Source organism: Pungitius pungitius, chromosome 3, assembly GCF_949316345.1.
Source record: "Pungitius pungitius chromosome 3, fPunPun2.1, whole genome shotgun sequence".
NCBI lineage: Eukaryota > Metazoa > Chordata > Actinopteri > Perciformes > Gasterosteidae > Pungitius > Pungitius pungitius.
Window position 1 is genome coordinate 27,797,118 of NC_084902.1, and position 19,741 is coordinate 27,816,858.

The window sequence follows — 19,741 nt, forward strand, 5'->3', positions numbered from 1 at the left end:
TGGGTAAGGTGGTACAGCGGCACAGGAGGGAGGATCCTGTTCTCCAAAAGGTTTGCCCCGGAGTCACTAGAGGTGGAGCAGACCAGGCTTCGTAAGGGGTCTTTATGAATGCTTCTTCTGCTATATATATATATACTGTATAATCTAAACTTAACCTTTTCAAAAGTAAATTTGTACATGAGGGCCTCTGTGTGTTGAGGTACAGCATGCACAGTGCAGAACCTCTTTAACAGTCTGAGAACATCTATTCTTGAACCATCTGACACATTCGATTTAGCCTTTGGTCCAACTCTTTGCATTGGAATGAAATGTTGACATAATTGAAGACTTCTCAGTATGAGAGCAGGAGTTTATTGGGTGAACTTGTTGTTGAAATGTTACATCAGCAAGGAAGGAAATTAATCTTTTAACCACATTGTCTAACAGCACCTGAAAGGAACTCTGGAGAAGAAGCAGCTCAGTGTGAAAGAATCTGGTTGAGGAGGATTGTTTGATGTGTCAAGACTGATGATGCCAAAAGAAGATCAATCACACCAGCACACCCCGATCACAACTTAGTCATCCTTTCATGTCAATTATTTCCACTTTTAAAATAACTGCTTGCTCTTTTCATTTAAGTGTTTTGGGAGTGTCTGACAGGTTCTTTGTCACAAACAAGTTCTCAAGTCCATTGCCCCCAGGACAGAATGCAGAGGGACCAGTTCAATGGAATCCTGGTTGAACTCAATAACCCCGCGTGAAGAGAAGCAACAGTATAAAGGACGGAGACGGAGACACAGAAAGCACATCTTCCTGAGAGACATCACAGACCTCCATCCTCAGAGCTCCATCTCCCTTCTTCTCCACCCGACCTCCACAAGGTAAGAGCAGCTGAGCCCTCGCCCTCTCTGCCCAACTTCATACCTAAATGCTCATTTTTTATATATTGTTATTATTTAGGATCTTTTAGTTCCTTGATTCGGCACCAAATGTTTCTTTGTCTAGCTCCACCCGTGTGGAGTAAACTCCAGTCAGTGTGATCCCAAAAGCTTTGAGTGTTCCTCTCCAAATAGATGGAACGCTTCAGTACCAGTACTACTTCCAAGGACTTGTTTCCTCATCACCTCTATTCATCCCATCCTGGGCCTCATCTAACAGAGCTCACATGGAGTCCACCATGTGGTGGTTTTAGAGACAATAAGGAGCCTTTTTGATAATTGTCCTCAGCGTGCAGGTTCATCCTCACTGTCCCTCACACTGTGTGCATGGAGGGACTAAAGAGTGTTTCTCCTGTCTCTATATGAAGAGTCTCTCCACCTGCTGCTGCCTCTTCTCCACCATGAAGACAGGTGTTCTGCTCCTCCTGCTGGCAGGTGAGCAGCCATTGGAAGTGGACTTTAGAACCTCTTAAAGACTTGAGATCCATTTCAGAGTAAACTGATCTTTGCAGACTGGAGTGTGAGTGAGGAGAGAAGCGTATTAATTCACCTGTGATGTTCTTTTCCTTCACATTCGTGCTGTAGTTGCTGCCAGCCAGGTGGACGTCTCCATGTCTCAACAAATGACATTTGGTATTTCTGGGGGAGAGTTTGAACTGAGCTCGTGTCCCATCACCTTCTATGGACGCACATACTCATGGGTGTCCGTGAGTAAAACTAAACCCTCTTACTGCTGTTATCTAACAGACATTCCAACGAGACATTTGACTTTCCCTTTCTTCCAAAAAACATTTAACTATTACATCTCATTTATTCGGCATTACATTCTGCATATTAATCAGAGTCTGAACAAGGAAACAGAAATAGTGAAACACATTTGCCTGTAGTGGAGTACTACTATAAAGTATCTGACTATTCTGAAGTACAAGGAGCTGAAAGGTGAGAACGGGACCTCACTAGCATCCCATTCCCTCATCCAGCTGTTCCTGTAACAATATCCTATCCAGATGTTTTATTGCTTCCCTTTTCCGTATTTTCACACTTGTTTTTATTCATTTGCCTCATTTGAGCGTCATGATTGTGAATTTTGTTTGTAATAAAACAGTTGTGTGATTAATATCAAATGAAGAAGTGATTATTAAACATTATCAAAGTATTATCATGAGACTCTGAAGAGTAAAAGTCTGGTGTGAAATGATCATAGATAATGAAACATAATAAGCATCATTCATGTCCAGAGTGTATTAACCGTTGATCTACCGGTCTGATCTCCTCACATTTCTCATTGCTTGTGTCAACAAGTGTCACCCAGAAACCTACAGATGACCAATGGGTTCACTGAGGACTTCACTTTTTCTTCTTCCAATGGTTGTTTCTGAAAATGATGCCTTCAGACAAAGTCTTTAACAGATGAACCTGTCTCTGTTTCTTCAGGTGAATTTGACGGATTCTTTGGTTTTTTGTTTCATGGACGGCCCCGGCGATCCACCTCAAGATTGTGTGACGCTGAATCAAACAAATGGATCAGAAGGAGTTCTCGTAAGGGAAATTGCAGTTCAGATACCAGCAAATGCTTTTGATCTGCCCAACATACAGAGATCATCCAAATGTGCTCTGCTATTTGAATTCAACAGGAATACCACCACAGTGGTGAGTCATCATCAGTTCCATGTTTTTACTCTGATGGTATTTTCAAAACTTGAACCTTTTCATACATCGCTTGATGAAGTGTGCTTGGATATTAAAGTTAAGTTCTCTGTTTCTCCTCTTTGTTCAGATGAATGCTTTTTGCTTGAGCTTTGGACCCCAAACAGCTTTGGTACTTCAGGCTAATCGAGTTAACTCAGATTCTGTAAGTATCTACAAGCTGTACCTTTGTTGCCACGGCAACATCTGACCTCAAACGTCAAATGTGCCCTAAAAGCTGACCTTCAGCCAGAAGAGTGGAGCAGTTTGTTTCATGTTTTAGTTCCGTTGACTGAAGTAAAGAACTAAAACATTCACGGAAACGTCTTCTAGCTACTTGTGAATTGTTAAAAAGTATTTTCTCTCTTCTTGAATCTGTTAGTAATTCATTAGAGGAACAAACTGGGTCATTATTAGCACAGCTTATAAGAATAATGCTCTTTGGTCATTTTAGTGGGGGGGTCAACGGTTGACTTCTGGTCATGTGATGCTGAGGTCACCACTGACATAAATTACATATTTATTTTCTATAGCCAAAAATTGCAAATTACAAATTTGCCTTCAGAGGGCTTTGAAGTCTGTACACATGCAACATCCTCTGTACCGAAACCATCGCATCGGCACAGGAAAAACTCCCCAAAAAGTGAAAAGCCTTTCATGGGGAAAAAAGGGAAGAAACCTTGGTGAGGTCAGAGGAGGGATCCCTCTCCCGGGATGGACAGACTGACATGGATGTCGTGTGTACAGAATGAACAAAGCAAAATATATACAATACATTCAATTCCTATGACAGAAATGAAGTTAAAAGTTGAACTGGAAGTTGATTCATGTTCTTGTCCCTCAGTCACACTTTAACCTTGATGTGTGTCCAACGTCGTTCTAGTTGCTGACTGTGAAGGTCGGGAACCGGACGGTGGAGTCAAAGACCGTTAGTGCCAGCACACTGAATAGCGCATCTGCCACTGATTTGAGTTCCTGCAGCAGAGACTCAGGTGAGTCAATCAGGTGGTCTCCACATAAAGGGAGGGGGACTCTTCAGGGCTCCTCTGATTACAATGTGATCTCTTAAAATGTCAGTTATTTCTCTCTCTTAAAGCTCGTATCAAACTCCTTCTCGTACAACCTGTCCCCTCCCAGGTGTCCCTATACTATACGGTGAGACGTTATTGGACTTCCCACAGAACTGTTCCAGTGTGGTCTGCACTACGTCTGCAGTCTTTGGTCACGTCAGTTCATGTACACCCGACGAGCTTTGCCTCGGCAACAACACGTAAATATGTTCTTTTCATATTTGTATGAAGTGTGAATGAACTGATTTAAATGAAGTGCTCCACGTGGACTGAAAGCCTCTGAAGACTTTGTGGAGGAGATGAAGTCGTCCTGGTTAAATGTCTCTGTGTCTTTGTATTCTGCCTTGAGGAATGAACAGACGGCTCAACTTGTGTCTCTGCATCTCCATCAGGTGTAAACCCCCCCCCCCCTCAGTGTGCACCGTGACTGGCTCCACCCTCATCGATTTCCACGGTGAGGTCCACTCGGTGGAGGATCGCTGTGAATACGCTCTGATGACGCCTGCAGAAGGAGGACTTGGTGTGGTTCTCATCGGGGGGTTCCGTGAGTGACGCCGTACAGATGTGTCCTTCTTGGACTACTTGATAATAAGTCAGAAAGCTGGAGACATTCAACTGGAACAAGGTGGAAGAGTGCGGGTGAGCTGCTACGATCCATCTGAACGCCGTGTCTTCATGGGGGGGTTGATTCATCTCTGAAGGTCATTACGAGCCAGGAGGTACTTTGTGATGTGTTCAAAGACTTCATACGTATTGGGCGATAGTATAAAGTAATACATGTGGTTGTTCCTTTCCTCCAATAAAAAGGGAGCAGAGTGATCAGTGTATTATCTCAGGATATATTTGTGATCTTAGTTACTTTTATGGTAACATGATCACATGTACCATATAAAGTTCCTTCATTTGATATCACAGCTTTCAGGGGTCAGATATTGTCTTCTTTATCCAAAGTAAGTACTTATGATAGCACCTTTTCAGCCGGTGGTTCCTTCATGCTTCCTCTCTGCTGGGATGTAGGTTGGTGACCAGATCCTGGATCTCAACACCACGACTCAGCGATTCTACGGCGTGGAGCTCTCCAAGGACCAGACTGGAGTGACCGCCAAACTGCCCAACTCCAAAATGACGGTCGTGTTTGATGGCAACACGGCACACGTGTCAGGTACTGAATAATAAAAGCTGCGCTTGTTAGGGTCAAAGGTCATTGGTTTGTCTCTAATTGTCTCCTAATATCAAACAGGACCAAATGTTTCCTTGGAGGGTTTGTGTGGTAACCCCACTAATAAAAGCCGGACCACCACCTTGAGTGCTGATCGGATCCCATCGGCTGGGTACGGCTTGGTCTTCACTTGATGCACTGATGGGTGCTTCTTATTGGCTGATGTGGTGTCTGGTTCTCATGTGACGGGCTGCTTGTCCCCCCCCCCCCCCCCCCTCTAGCTGCGACACTCTGCACACCGACACCATCGACAGTTCCATCAACTGCAGCCGCTCAGCTGACCGGTAAGAAGTGACCCTTCTGACCAGTAGACCCCCCCCCCTTTAAACAGCATGAGGTCCTCCGCGTCGTACCTTTCTATGTGCCACCACCTCGTCATGTGACCAGGGAGGGTTTCACGAGGCTGTTCTCTGGTTCCTCCTCTCTGCATGGCTGGATCAGCTGTGAGCTCCTGAATCAGCCCCCCTTCGATGCTTGTCACCAACACATCGACACGGACGCCTACGTGGCCGCCTGCAACAACACTTTGTGCGTCTACCCGGCGGTGGACGGTCTCCACTGCCAGTTTCTGGAGGCCTATGCCGAGTCCTGCAGCCTGAAGGACGTCCCACTGGGGGACTGGAGGACAACGGTCCAATGCCGTAAGATGCTCGTCCACCTTCTGCTACCTGCTGCTTGGAGGAGGTTTAGCTCATTCAGTTACACATTTCAGGCTTATTCAGTTTAGTGAAGGATATAAAACTGTACTTCTGTAGATGAGTATTCAAAGGTTCCTCAAGAACAAATAATACAGTGTTCTTTATGCAGAATAAATAATCATCACTGATGTATTACATGTAAGCAGAATTTCAATATTGATTTAAAACATTTACATTTAAATCTATTTCATCAGTAGTATTGTTCCCTCGTGTTGACGCTCTGTTTTAGTGATGTCAAGCCTTTTCTGACTCGATAACCAGGTGATGTTGTCTAATACATCTTTTTACTAAACGTAAAATGGATCCTCACATGGATTTTACTTCCTGTTGTGCCCATGTGTCTGTGTAGCTGCTGTCCCTCGGGTCTCCTGTCTGGACCAGTACTGCAGTGAGCACGAGTTCTGTGGAGATCGGCTCGGTGAAGCCGGCTGCTTCTGTCGGGCCTTGTTTGCCTCCAAGTTCAACCCGACCAACGCTTTAGGTACAGTCAGACTTCACACACTGCAGCAAGTGCAGGGTTTCTCTTTTCTTCTTCTAGTCTAAAGCTGGACGTGTCTTTGCCTCCGTGATAGATGAAACTAGCTCTTAATAGTCCAATGCCTCCAATGCTAACCCCTCCACAGTGAGATGCTGATACTTGATACAGGATTGTGCTGTTGGGCTTTCAGGCGAGCCGACAGTCTGCACGCAGAACTCTGCCACTCTGACTCTGGCTGAATGTCTGCTGCAGGACCGACGCATCAACTCCTCCGTCCTCCACCTCATTGACCCCGAATGCAAAGGCCACCTGGACCCACAAACCCACATGGTGGAGTTCAGCTTCGACAGCGGCCACACCTGTGGGGCCGAGATTTCGGTGGGCGCCCTCCTCTAGTTGGTTGCCTTCAAAAAGTGTGTTGTTACTATGAATGTGTGGCAGACTGTGTCTTTCCATCTCAATCTAGGTAAACAACAGCCAAATCCTCTACAAGAACACCATCATGACGAGGAACGCCTCTCAGAACGGCATCATCACCCGCCAAGACCAAGTACAGATCGACTTCTCCTGCTTCTACACAAAGCCGGAGGTCCAGAGTCTGTCCTTCAGGATTAAAGACAGGTAAGCAGAGGCCGGCTGAGCTCCACCTGCTTGTTAGCCTGCAGCCTGATGTGGTTTGTGGAAGCTAAAGTGTGTGTGTGTGTGTGTGCGCTCTGCAGCTCTGTGGTACTGCAGGTCGTATCCGGAGCTTGGAACTACACCCTGACGATGGCCGCCTACACCGACAGTGGACTCCAGAACCTCGTGGAGTCGAGCACCGAGCTCCAGCTGAACCAGAAGGTGTGGCTGCAGCTGAGGACGGACGGGCTGGACGGCGACACGGTCGCCATAGTGACCGACTCCTGCTGGGCCACCACCCAGCCGTCCACCGACAGCAGCCCGCGATACGACCTCGTCATCGCCGGGTGAGACAGAACTCTTCGTCTGCGGCTTCAAGGATCCGCAGCAGGTGAACTCACCTGATTTCCTGTTTCTGAGCAGATGCCCCAGCAAAGCCGACCAGACGGTGAGGGTGGAGGCAAACGGACTGGGAACCTCCAACGTCTTCTCTTTCAACGTGTTCCAGTTCTCTGGAGAAACATCTGCCATCTACCTGCACTGCAAAGTGGAGCTGTGCCCCAAAGAGGGAACAACCTGTGCTCCGGTAAGCAGGAGCAGAGAAGAGGCTGCTTTACCCATCAGTGATGATCCTGTGTGGTTCCTCTCCTGGTGAAGGAGCATCATCCCTCATGCATTAATATGTCAGCAGCTTTGTTACTGGAGCTGAGTTCTTTATCACGTTATAATTTAAACTGCTCAAAGTCTCTCCCTCCAGATCAAATGTCTACTTTAACAACATAAACAGCCAAAGGGGTTCTGTGGTGTGGACCTGCGTGGAGCCCACACGGGCTGCAGTCTAACCATGAACATGCTGCCTGTCTTACAGACCTGCCCTGGAAGCGGTAAAAGGAGGCGCAGGTCCTCCAGGTCCAACACTGCAGAGGGAAACCCAGCCCTCATCACTATGGCCTGGAGTAATTAAAGGCCGCTCCCCTTCTGACCTTTCACCTGGTATGTATGAAGTTCATTTGGATTGAATTAATGAATTACTACATGAATGCTTCGAGCCTGAGCATCAGAACTACAGTAGTATTAATATACAGTATATAAATAATGGAAGTTACTCAGGGAAGCTTCAAAGCGAAGGTCAGAGGGTTCATCCTCTCAGGAGAATAAATGTCATGTGACTCTTAGATGTTTCAAATTTGCCCTCCATCAGAGACAAAGTAGAAGTCATGACTCATCAGTGATGTCTGCTTGTCTTCTCAGCTGATTCCTGACAGAAGCTCCAACAACCAGCCTCTAACCTCACGGCTCTTCAACAGATGGTTGAAGATGTTGCTGCTGTGAAACAATGCTGGCAGGTCTTCATGTGGTCACCTGGGATGATGGCATTTATTCATTCTTTATATATCCAATTCTTGCTAATGATTACGCCATTTAGAAATTTAACATAATCTCTAGTGAAATAAAAGATGAAATGAAAAACTAATCAAATAGGGATTTAAGGGTCTGGTACTATAAATATATATTGAATTACTTCTTTAAACCTGCATAGCCTGAATGATACCTGGTGGAAGCAGCAACAGAATCTGTGTTCTAATGAAATGAGAAGCTTTGCAGAACAAAGGGAAGCAAAATACTGTTGTGAATGTGAAGATAATGAGACTGTCAGTGCAAACTGACTGTTATTACACAAGGGCATGCTGTTGTTTATTATGTTATTACTAAGAGCAAAAGAAAACACAAAAAATATAATAAAGGGAGTGGGAAAACCAACATGTGTCAATGATTATTTGATCTTTATTCTTAAACTTTGTGGCCTCTAAATCCAAAGTTGTCAATGTAAATATTTCAATTGAAGCATTGGTAAGATCCAGATAGTTAGAACCAAGGAGCTGAAACCATAGTCAGTCATAATGTGCAATATACAACATTTAGTTATGGAAATGTAGTTATTAAATGTAGGAAATTAATTTAGTTTGGACTGATGTTCCCTAATCAAAGTTTTCACTATGACAAAACTCACTTTTATTAAAGTCAGCAAACCTGGTCCATGACAAAAGTGTTGCTACTTAAGGATTTGGGTTAGAATATCTGTATTCTGCAACATGCAATCGATGGCATTGTTGGGTTAGTCAAACATCGTAGAGACCATAAATCTGATATTCTCAGGAAAGTTTGGTGCAGATGGAGTCCAGTGAAGTTACAAGAGCTGAATGACTGAATGTTGAATAATGGCGGCTGCACCATTTCATGAAACTTAAAGCTTTTAATAGATTTAAACCACTATGCTCTCTGGATCGTACTGACCAATGTGAAGTGGATCTGAAAAAGTCCCCTGGAGGAGATAGTGAAAAAATAGCATAAATAGTCACACAGGAATCAAAATGTCTAACTTCTGATAGAGCTGGTAGCTGCTTAGAGCACAGGCCTTAATGTGATAGACATACTTAATAAATGGCATACATGTAGGTTACATGTAGTGCTGGGGCTGCTCTTTGGAGCAATATGAAGTATTTATCGACACATAAGCAGAGTCTTTGATCATTGTAAGACCCATCATGACGAACAATGCGTTGCCACGGCAACAGAGTGAAACGAATACTGAAGCATCATTGATGTCATAAGGCTATACTGACCACATTTGAAGTCAATCGGTTTAACTCGATAGAAGTTCATTAAACTATAAAACGTGTCATTTATCTTTGCCATTAGGTGGCATCATGACTTGTGAAATATTTACATGGAAATGTGCTCAGACCTGAATCGGCATGTTCCACAGGAAATATGGGGCAGATTGGATAGTAAAACAACATTGAGGCCGTTCACCTAAATGTTCTCCTCTTAACTTCCTTAAGAGCATCTTGACTGAATTTGAAACCGATCGCATTAAGTCTGTAGAAGGAGTTGGTTGAACAGCTAAAATGGATGAAAAAAGTAAATGTAAAAAGAGAAATTGCGGATGGATATTCAAGTCACAGTATATTATTCCCAATACAATCCTATCATGTGACATGTATAATGGTTGCTGTTTAGTAATGTGATGGGGGATAGAATACATCTTCCATCAATCAAATGACCAGATGGAAGTGATATCGTTACATTATACATAAAGGTATTTCCCAGATAGGACCCCCGGTGCTGTAATGACGTCACTATTTAGCTCAGGTTGACGAGCGGCCCTGATGACGCGTCCAAGATGGCCGCCAGGCCCCTGAGCTGTAACTTCCGCTGCCCGACTGTTCGTGACGATGGAGACCCGATGGAAGAAAGGAGACTGACTGGTGAGTCATGATGTGGACTGAGGGCTGAAGGGCGACAATACGACAAAACCACCACAAACAAACAAATAGAAACACTTGTCGCGGCGTCCATTGCTAAGTGGGCTAACATTAGCTCACGGCTAACTGGTGCTAACGTCTGTGCGTGCGGTTCTTTCGCTGATTTCTAGTGGTCAAATTAACCTGATTTATAGCGTCCTGTTTGGCTTCGGTTTATAATACCGATTGTAAACAATGAAACGTGACAATCAACAAAACGAAAAAGATGGTGGCCATGTGCTATTGTACTTTATATTTACATCTAGTGCTAATTTCCTGTTATATCATCAAATGATTAACTGATTGTTAATAATATCGTTCCATTTATTTACAATCAAACGGTTGGACCATTTGTTGTCTAGCCGCATGTTTGCTTGTTTTACAACATCATGTTTATCTAGTTTGGAGTTGGCGTTTCTATCCATCCTTAAAGAGCTGCATTTCCTTATGATGAACACTAGGGGGCGCCCTCCATCTATCACATGGGATAGTGCTGCTGTCTCAGAGAAAAGATGGTGTTTTTGTATTTGAATGATTGTGTGACTTCCAAGTGTTGTTTTGCTTCTTTTTGAATCCTCCAGAAAATGTTGGAGGAGCAGCAGGAGAAGAACAAGGCTGAAGACAAGCAGAAGACAGAGGACGAAATGAACAGAGTAAGGAAACCTAAGTGATTGAAAAGTATTGATAATGATTGTTTCTGATTTGTATTTACAGTAGATGGGTCAGAGCTACAGTATCGGGACCTTATGAAAACGTGACGTAAATGTAGTTGAATGTGGTCACTTAACTCCATCATGTGTGTCACCAGACACATCGTAATAATATGATCAAATTGTAGGTGTAAGATCCGATATCCCTACCTGTGCTTTGGGTACAAGGTTTTGATCGGTGTTGTACTAAAGCTGATGTAAAATGTCTCTTTTGAAATAGGACGGAGCCTCTTGAAGCTTGTGTCTAAATGTCTGTGTTCTTTGTGCAGACTGCTGAATGAGCAGAGACACTTGAAGGTCTTGGAGAAGACGAGGAGGACGGAGGAACATTTGGTAAGTGTCAACTCAATTATTACTAGTAGCTGTTAAAGTGGTAGCAGGAACATTTTATTTATTGTGATAGTTTTTGATTACAAATTGAAATAGAAACAGTAATTTATATCATATTGCTACAATGATTATTAGTATTAATAAGAACTTTAAATTAAAATGTTTAATAAAAATCTTCAGTCATAGAATAGTATTTAATATTAAATCATGAAAATGTAGTTCAAAAGAATACTCAAATTATAGTATGCAACAAGGAAATACAAAATATAGTGTTATATAAAACCATGGTGTGGTATGCCGTTAAAATGTAATCAAAATCATTCATTATGCCGTAAAACGTGAAAAGATTACTCAGTATAATATGCTGTAAAACAAAATCATGGTCACAACAATATTAATAAAATTCATAGAATAGTGTGCCAACAACGTTATTGTATAGTGTGACAAGAGCCTTAAAATAAATGATGTAGTAAGCCAAAGAAATATCATATAATATATATATATATATCATGTATCAATATAACAAACATCATTAAAGATTGTATAGTATTTTGTAAAAAAGTTAAGTAAAAAATGTCATAAAGTAGTATATTAATTCATAACAATGTAGTATAGGATGTCATGAAAATGCTTTTTAAATTGTGATATTATTATGTGATGAAATTCAAAAATATTTTAGTATGTTATGTTGGAAAAAGTAGGAAATGCTACAGCTTAATGAATTCATAAAAAGTATTGTACAATATTTAATAATTGTTTTAAAATATTATAGTATTTCGTATAAATTAATTATATTAAAAAGTCTTATTAAACAAGTCATATTATAGTATGTCCTTAAGTATAACAAATATATTATAGTAAGCCATGAACAATTTTAGAAATGTCACAATATGGTATTTCATAAAAAATATATAAAATCATTGTAAGAGTAATAAGCATCAGAGATAATATAGCAATTTTGTAAAAATTATAAAAATGTACACAAATAGGTTTTTGAATACATCATGGAAAAATAATTTCCATTGTGTGCTAACTAAATTAATTGAATAGTATGTCTAAAGTAAAAAACCAAACAAATACAAGTATCTGAATTTGGTGTATTTGTTGTAGTATTCATTCCAGTGTGTGAATTTGATGTATTTGTTGTAGTATTCGTTCAAGTATCTGAATTTGATGTATTTGTTGTAGTATTCATTCCAGTGTGTGAATTTGATGCATTTTCTAATGTTGTGCTTCTCTTCTTTTCTCCACACGAGGGCGCAGTTTCCAGACCTGAGGACGGCAGGTTTCTTCTTCTGCTCTGCGGTTACTCTGAGAAGTAACTTTGACAGTTTGGGGGTGGTTCAACTTTTGTCAAATGTTTGCTGTGCAGCTGAATTTTAATAAAGAATAATTTGGTATAACCCCCTGCGTGTGTCTCATTGAAAGCCCGGGAGGAGACGGACGTCTCTACTCTACCGGGGCGATGCACACTGATGATCCCACAGCGGTGGGAATCGAACCCGGGTCTGACGCCACCCAAACCGGGGACAGCGCAACCACGCCACCATGTCATTCACCCTTAATCATGTTTGTTTGTTGCCTTTGACTTCTTCATGTGACTGAACAACCTCAAAAATCACCCACCTGCAAAAGGCTAGAACCCACGACCTCATGCTCACGGGGCAGTCGTCTTCACCTGGAGCTATTTGCTCAGACACATTTGTCTGCTTCATTAAATACTGGTCTTCTTCACTTTGGGTGTTGAATCTTAAAACAAACTGCAGCACACAAGAACCGAACCCACAACCTTTTGCTTACAAAGTGTTCTCTCATCCCAGTGAGCTAACTGATCTGATGTAACCACTGGCTTCATTGTACATTTGTCTCCTTTGTTTGGGCTCTTGGCTCTAAAACCTCTCCATAAGGGATCTCAACCCAAATCCTCTGGACTCCTTACTAGTCATTTGACACTCCACCTGCTTGTGCTTTACAAGATCCACTCAAATGGCTCAATTATTGAGAACGTTTCAAGATGTCACATTGGGAGATAGACCTTGACGGTCACCATGCCCCGGGATCGAACCCATGACCTCCAGCCTCTGGATGAGTCCTCTACCACGCTGAGCCATCACATCTGAGCCGCTGACATTTTGCAACGTCACAAATAGTTCTGCAAACACAAAATCAAACGGTTCATATTATGAATCATTAAGAGTTCTGGTGGAGTTGTAGCAGACCTTCCTGAGCCACATCTGGGAATCGATCCTTTCTCCTCAGGGTGCCGTGTGTCAGTTCTCGTCAGCTCCTCATCTGGGTGAGCTAATCCCTGAGGGGGAAACTCGCCCATTTCTTCTGGTATTTGTTCTCCACTCTGCTGAGGAGGAACCTCAGAGGATCCTCAGGATGGATCCTCTCACTTCTCTCAGGCATCAGCGCACAGACTGCGTTGAGATCATGTGCATGTGTGGGTTTTTCACGCACTATGACTATTTTTTTAATCAAGTTTTAATTTTTAATTTGACAAGACATTTGAAACAATTATTATCCCCGCCCTGCTAAATTCTGATTTTGCTAGATTTTTTTGTTAAAACACTAATATTAGAGAACATCACCTTCCAAAAGAACTGATAAAGAAAAACAAAAACACTACGAGTATATTTATCATTTAGCTGACGCTTTTATCAAAGCAACAAGTGCATTCAATAACGAGGGTACAGAACCAGAACAAAAAGCCAAACTACACCAGTGCTTTGTAAGGAAGTGCTAATAAAGTGCTGATTCGTCCTGGTGTGGTCGGTGCAGGTGTGTTTTCAGTTTCACAGCCTGAGACACGCGTTCCTGAGAGGTGGAAATAAGGATCTGGTGGTTCACTGTGTCAGATCCTGCAGAGATATGCAGAAGGACAAAGGACGAGGACAAGGACGAGGACAGAGGACAGAGAGGCTACTTTGTCGTTGTGGAGTTGCCTAGCGACAGCAGTCTGTTTTTTTATGCCGTTCCATATGTTAGCAGAATTTTCCTCGACACTGAAGTGAAATCATTGAACAGAGCATTTTTTAAATGCTTGCAAGCATGTAGCAGAGTTAACACAAGTGATGGATCAAGTCTCCTGAAAGGAGTCCTCCTTTGGCTTTGGATGATTTAGTTTTAGGAGCCACCACTGCGCTCTTTCACATCCCAGAGAGACAGAGAGCATTGTTATCCATGATTGAAGGAGATGAAGAGAAACCCTTGTTGACTTGATCAGCTCTCCTAAATGTTGACTCCTAAATACTCAAGATGAGTTCCTGGGACACTGTCCTCATCTTGAATTGATTGAGTTATCAAAACTAATCTGTTTATCACAGCAGACCGTGTCCCAGTTCGAGAGGTCAGAGACCTTCTCTTCACTCACTCTGAACCGTAGTTGAATTTTCCCACCACCATACTATTATTGTTTTGACTGGTTGACTACCAAACTATACGTTTTTCCAACAATCTATACTATGACAATGCTTCAATCATTTTAATTCATTATTTATTCATTCATTCATTATTTAATTGTATTCATAGTATAGTGTGGGGAAAGAACCCACACATGCACATGATCTCAACGCAGTCTGTGCGCTGATGCCTGAGAGAAGTGAGAGGATCCATCCTGAGGATCCTCTGAGGTTCCTCCTCAGCAGAGTGGAGAACAAATACCAGAAGAAATGGGCGAGTTTCCCCCTCAGGGATTAGCTCACCCAGATGAGGAGCTGACGAGAACTGACACACGGCACCCTGAGGAGAAAGGATCGATTCCCAGATGTGGCTCAGGAAGGTCTGCTACAACTCCACCAGAACTCTTAATGATTCATAATATGAACCGTTTGATTTTGTGTTTGCAGAACTATTTGTGACGTTGCAAAATGTCAGCGGCTCAGATGTGATGGCTCAGCGTGGTAGAGGACTCATCCAGAGGCTGGAGGTCATGGGTTCGATCCCGGGGCATGGTGACCGTCAAGGTCTATCTCCCAATGTGACATCTTGAAACGTTCTCAATAATTGAGCCATTTGAGTGGATCTTGTAAAGCACAAGCAGGTGGAGTGTCAAATGACTAGTAAGGAGTCCAGAGGATTTGGGTTGAGATCCCTTATGGAGAGGTTTTAGAGCCAAGAGCCCAAACAAAGGAGACAAATGTACAATGAAGCCAGTGGTTACATCAGATCAGTTAGCTCACTGGGATGAGAGAACACTTTGTAAGCAAAAGGTTGTGGGTTCGGTTCTTGTGTGCTGCAGTTTGTTTTAAGATTCAACACCCAAAGTGAAGAAGACCAGTATTTAATGAAGCAGACAAATGTGTCTGAGCAAATAGCTCCAGGTGAAGACGACTGCCCCGTGAGCATGAGGTCGTGGGTTCTAGCCTTTTGCAGGTGGGTGATTTTTGAGGTTGTTCAGTCACATGAAGAAGTCAAAGGCAACAAACAAACATGATTAAGGGTGAATGACATGGTGGCGTGGTTGCGCTGTCCCCGGTTTGGGTGGCGTCAGACCCGGGTTCGATTCCCACCGCTGTGGGATCATCAGTGTGCATCGCCCCGGTAGAGTAGAGACGTCCGTCTCCTCCCGGGCTTTCAATGAGACACACGCAGGGGGTTATACCAAATTATTCTTTATTAAAATTCAGCTGCACAGCAAACATTTGACAAAAGTTGAACCACCCCCAAACTGTCAAAGTTACTTCTCAGAGTAACCGCAGAGCAGAAGAAGAAACCTGCCGTCCTCAGGTCTGGAAACTGCGCCCTCGTGTGGAGAAAAGAAGAGAAGCACAACATTAGAAAATGCATCAAATTCACACACTGGAATGAATACTACAACAAATACATCAAATTCAGATACTTGAACGAATACTACAACAAATACATCAAATTCACACACTGGAATGAATACTACAACAAATACACCAAATTCAGATACTTGTATTTGTTTGGTTTTTTACTTTAGACATACTATTCAATTAATTTAGTTAGCACACAATGGAAATTATTTTTCCATGATGTATTCAAAAACCTATTTGTGTACATTTTTATAATTTTTACAAAATTGCTATATTATCTCTGATGCTTATTACTCTTACAATGATTTTATATATTTTTTATGAAATACCATATTGTGACATTTCTAAAATTGTTCATGGCTTACTATAATATATTTGTTATACTTAAGGACATACTATAATATGACTTGTTTAATAAGACTTTTTAATATAATTAATTTATACGAAATACTATAATATTTTAAAACAATTATTAAATATTGTACAATACTTTTTATGAATTCATTAAGCTGTAGCATTTCCTACTTTTTCCAACATAACATACTAAAATATTTTTGAATTTCATCACATAATAATATCACAATTTAAAAAGCATTTTCATGACATCCTATACTACATTGTTATGAATTAATATACTACTTTATGACATTTTTTACTTAACTTTTTTACAAAATACTATACAATCTTTAATGATGTTTGTTATATTGATACATGATATATATATATATATTATATGATATTTCTTTGGCTTACTACATCATTTATTTTAAGGCTCTTGTCACACTATACAATAACGTTGTTGGCACACTATTCTATGAATTTTATTAATATTGTTGTGACCATGATTTTGTTTTACAGCATATTATACTGAGTAATCTTTTCACGTTTTACGGCATAATGAATGATTTTGATTACATTTTAACGGCATACCACACCATGGTTTTATATAACACTATATTTTGTATTTCCTTGTTGCATACTATAATTTGAGTATTCTTTTGAACTACATTTTCATGATTTAATATTAAATACTATTCTATGACTGAAGATTTTTATTAAACATTTTAATTTAAAGTTCTTATTAATACTAATAATCATTGTAGCAATATGATATAAATTACTGTTTCTATTTCAATTTGTAATCAAAAACTATCACAATAAATAAAATGTTCCTGCTACCACTTTAACAGCTACTAGTAATAATTGAGTTGACACTTACCAAATGTTCCTCCGTCCTCCTCGTCTTCTCCAAGACCTTCAAGTGTCTCTGCTCATTCAGCAGTCTGCACAAAGAACACAGACATTTAGACACAAGCTTCAAGAGGCTCCGTCCTATTTCAAAAGAGACATTTTACATCAGCTTTAGTACAACACCGATCAAAACCTTGTACCCAAAGCACAGGTAGGGATATCGGATCTTACACCTACAATTTGATCATATTATTACGATGTGTCTGGTGACACACATGATGGAGTTAAGTGACCACATTCAACTACATTTACGTCACGTTTTCATAAGGTCCCGATACTGTAGCTCTGACCCATCTACTGTAAATACAAATCAGAAACAATCATTATCAATACTTTTCAATCACTTAGGTTTCCTTACTCTGTTCATTTCGTCCTCTGTCTTCTGCTTGTCTTCAGCCTTGTTCTTCTCCAGCTGCTCCTCCAACATTTTCTGGAGGATTCAAAAAGAAGCAAAACAACACTTGGAAGTCACACAATCATTCAAATACAAAAACACCATCTTTTCTGAGACAGCAGCACTATCCCATGTGATAGATGGAGGGCGCCCCCTAGTGTTCATCATAAGGAAATGCAGCTCTTTAAGGATGGATAGAAACGCCAACTCCAAACTAGATAAACATGATGTTGTAAAACAATCAAACATGCAGCTAGACAACAAATGGTCCAACCGTTTGATTGTAAATAAATGGAAAGATATTATTAACAATCAGTTAATCATTTGATGATATAACAGGAAATTAGCACTAGATGTAAATATAAAGTACAATAGCACATGGCCACCATCTTTTTCGTTTTGTTGATTGTCACGTTTCATTGTTTACAATCGGTATTATTAACCGAAGCCAAACAGGACGCTATAAATCAGGTTCATTTGACCACTAGAAATCAGCGAAAGAACCGCGCGCACAGACGTTAGCACCAGTTAGCCGTGAGCTAATGTTAGCCCACTTAGCAATGGACGCCGCGACAAGTGTTTCTATGTGTTGGTTTGAGGTGGTTTTGTCGTATTTTCGCTTTTCAGCCCTCAGTCCACATCATGACTCACCAGTCAGTCTCCTTTCTTCCATCGGGTCTCCATCGTCACGAACAGTCGGGCAGCGGAAGTTACAGCTCAGGGGCCTGTCGGCCATCTTGGACGCGTCATCAGGGCCGCTCGTCAACCTGAGCTAAATAGTGACGTCATTTACAGCACCAGGGGCCCCATCGGGGAAATACCTTCAAATGTAATGTAACGATATCAAAACTGTTTCAAAGCCCACAAATCAAACCCAACACCATGAAAGCCTTCTTTTCTCGTATTTGACCAAGAGATTACAGGTCAAACCTCAAAACTCTTTCAAATCACGTCAGCATAAAGGGGCTTGAACCCACCACCTCAGACAGCTGGTTGGAGCCTGCAACCTTACAGTTGTTCCCTATTCCACTATTCAGTAACATGCTTCTTGATGTCCGTTTTTTAGGGTTAGACCTTGGGATTGCTAAGCCTCAAAACCGTTTAGTTAGAGTAAGTGTGTGGTGGAAGGAGGGTTCAAACTGTCAACACTTATGTCTAACTGGAAAAGTTGCTTCTCCAGATAGAGAACATTTCTAGAAGCAAAGGTCCGGAAGATCAATGTGACTACTTATTGTGATTAAATAGAGGAATAGTTGTATCAACATCTGCATGTAATCAATACACGACTAACAAATCAAATGAATGCAGTATCATTTGAAAACTCTTGAGAATATTGTCACATAACAAAGAACTAAAAATATATGTGTGACTGCAAATATAAAGCCTGAAAACCTTGAGATGTATGTTGCAGTGTGGTTTTAATGCAGAAAAGCAAACAAGGAAACATAAATGCCCAGGTTGACGATGGCATTGTGTCTTAAATTTACTAGAAAAGAGGACAAATACATACTTATTATTTGTTGATTAAAGTGCATTAAGACAACGCCAATGAGGCGGCATTATTTTCTCTGTTCCCACCACAAAAAAACGCTACCTCCTACATCTCTACAACCTAATGACAATACTTTCACAGCACAGATGTAAAAAAAACCAAAACAACAACAACAGTGTGTTTATGCGACTTCTGGCTCAGTTCAGTGTGATTTTACATCAGTGTTGTATTTATGAACAGCAGGGGTCAAGCAGCGTCAAATCTGAAGGATTTACATCCAAAAAAACGGGTTTCAAATACAAATTGAGCTTATTGGACCAAAAAAAAAAAAAAAAACTATGAGCAAAATCCAGCTTCAAACAACTCATGTGCGTCAGGAATCAAAGTGTTGAATGGCTTTTATTCAAAAAAGGGTTACGTCATTAAATATACAGAATAAATGGAGGGATATGGTCATGATAAAGTAGTATGGAGAAAGTCATGTTTTATTTAGCGTTCCCTTTATATTAAACGTTTCAGTCAATTAATCCCTCACAGTAACAAAAGTGTCGGGGTTTTGGTGAAATGTGCCATTTAAGAATAATATTACAAACAACGGTGCTACATTATGCAGTGTACAACTGTGAAATCTCTTTAAATCTATAAGCCAGAAATGTGAAAGAAACATTAGTGAATAGAACATACAAATATCAGATTTATACAAAGTGCAAAAGGAACGGATCCTTTTTAGGGCATTTTACTATTTTAAAGTGTTAATATTGGAACACAAATTTGTAAACAGTCAGACATCTT

At 41.1% G+C, this 19,741-nt stretch overlaps 1 protein-coding gene and 3 long non-coding RNA genes across 4 annotated transcripts; 3 read left to right on the forward strand and 1 right to left on the reverse strand.

Moving 5' to 3' along the window:
* Positions 1–540: 540 nt before the first annotated feature.
* Positions 541–1,606, forward strand: LOC119218765 (uncharacterized). The gene is made up of 3 exons (XR_005120427.2): positions 541–860; positions 1,286–1,352; positions 1,503–1,606. It is a non-coding gene; the product is annotated as an uncharacterized LOC119218765 (long non-coding RNA).
* A 1,088-nt stretch (positions 1,607–2,694) lies between these two features.
* LOC119218117 (alpha-tectorin-like) lies at positions 2,695–8,447 on the forward strand. The gene is made up of 15 exons (XM_062560902.1): positions 2,695–2,769; positions 3,487–3,595; positions 3,741–3,873; positions 4,066–4,312; positions 4,691–4,835; positions 4,914–5,004; positions 5,114–5,176; positions 5,334–5,533; positions 5,940–6,071; positions 6,259–6,446; positions 6,535–6,689; positions 6,788–7,033; positions 7,110–7,272; positions 7,555–7,679; positions 7,938–8,447. Exons 5-14 carry the CDS (start codon positions 4,796–4,798, stop codon positions 7,648–7,650), a joined length of 1,374 nt encoding a protein of 457 aa, XP_062416886.1. The 5' UTR covers positions 2,695–2,769; positions 3,487–3,595; positions 3,741–3,873; positions 4,066–4,312; positions 4,691–4,795; the 3' UTR covers positions 7,651–7,679; positions 7,938–8,447.
* Positions 8,448–9,828: 1,381 nt separating this feature from the next.
* LOC119214115 (uncharacterized) lies at positions 9,829–12,684 on the forward strand. Its single transcript, XR_005119945.2, has 4 exons — positions 9,829–9,955; positions 10,573–10,644; positions 10,971–11,034; positions 12,288–12,684. It is a non-coding gene; the product is annotated as an uncharacterized LOC119214115 (long non-coding RNA).
* A 2,942-nt stretch (positions 12,685–15,626) lies between these two features.
* LOC119221268 (uncharacterized) lies at positions 15,627–18,362 on the reverse strand. The gene is made up of 4 exons (XR_005120675.2): positions 18,109–18,362; positions 17,422–17,493; positions 17,032–17,095; positions 15,627–15,778 (listed from the first exon to the last, which is right to left on the reverse strand). It is a non-coding gene; the product is annotated as an uncharacterized LOC119221268 (long non-coding RNA).
* Between the last annotated feature and the right edge of the window lie 1,379 nt (positions 18,363–19,741).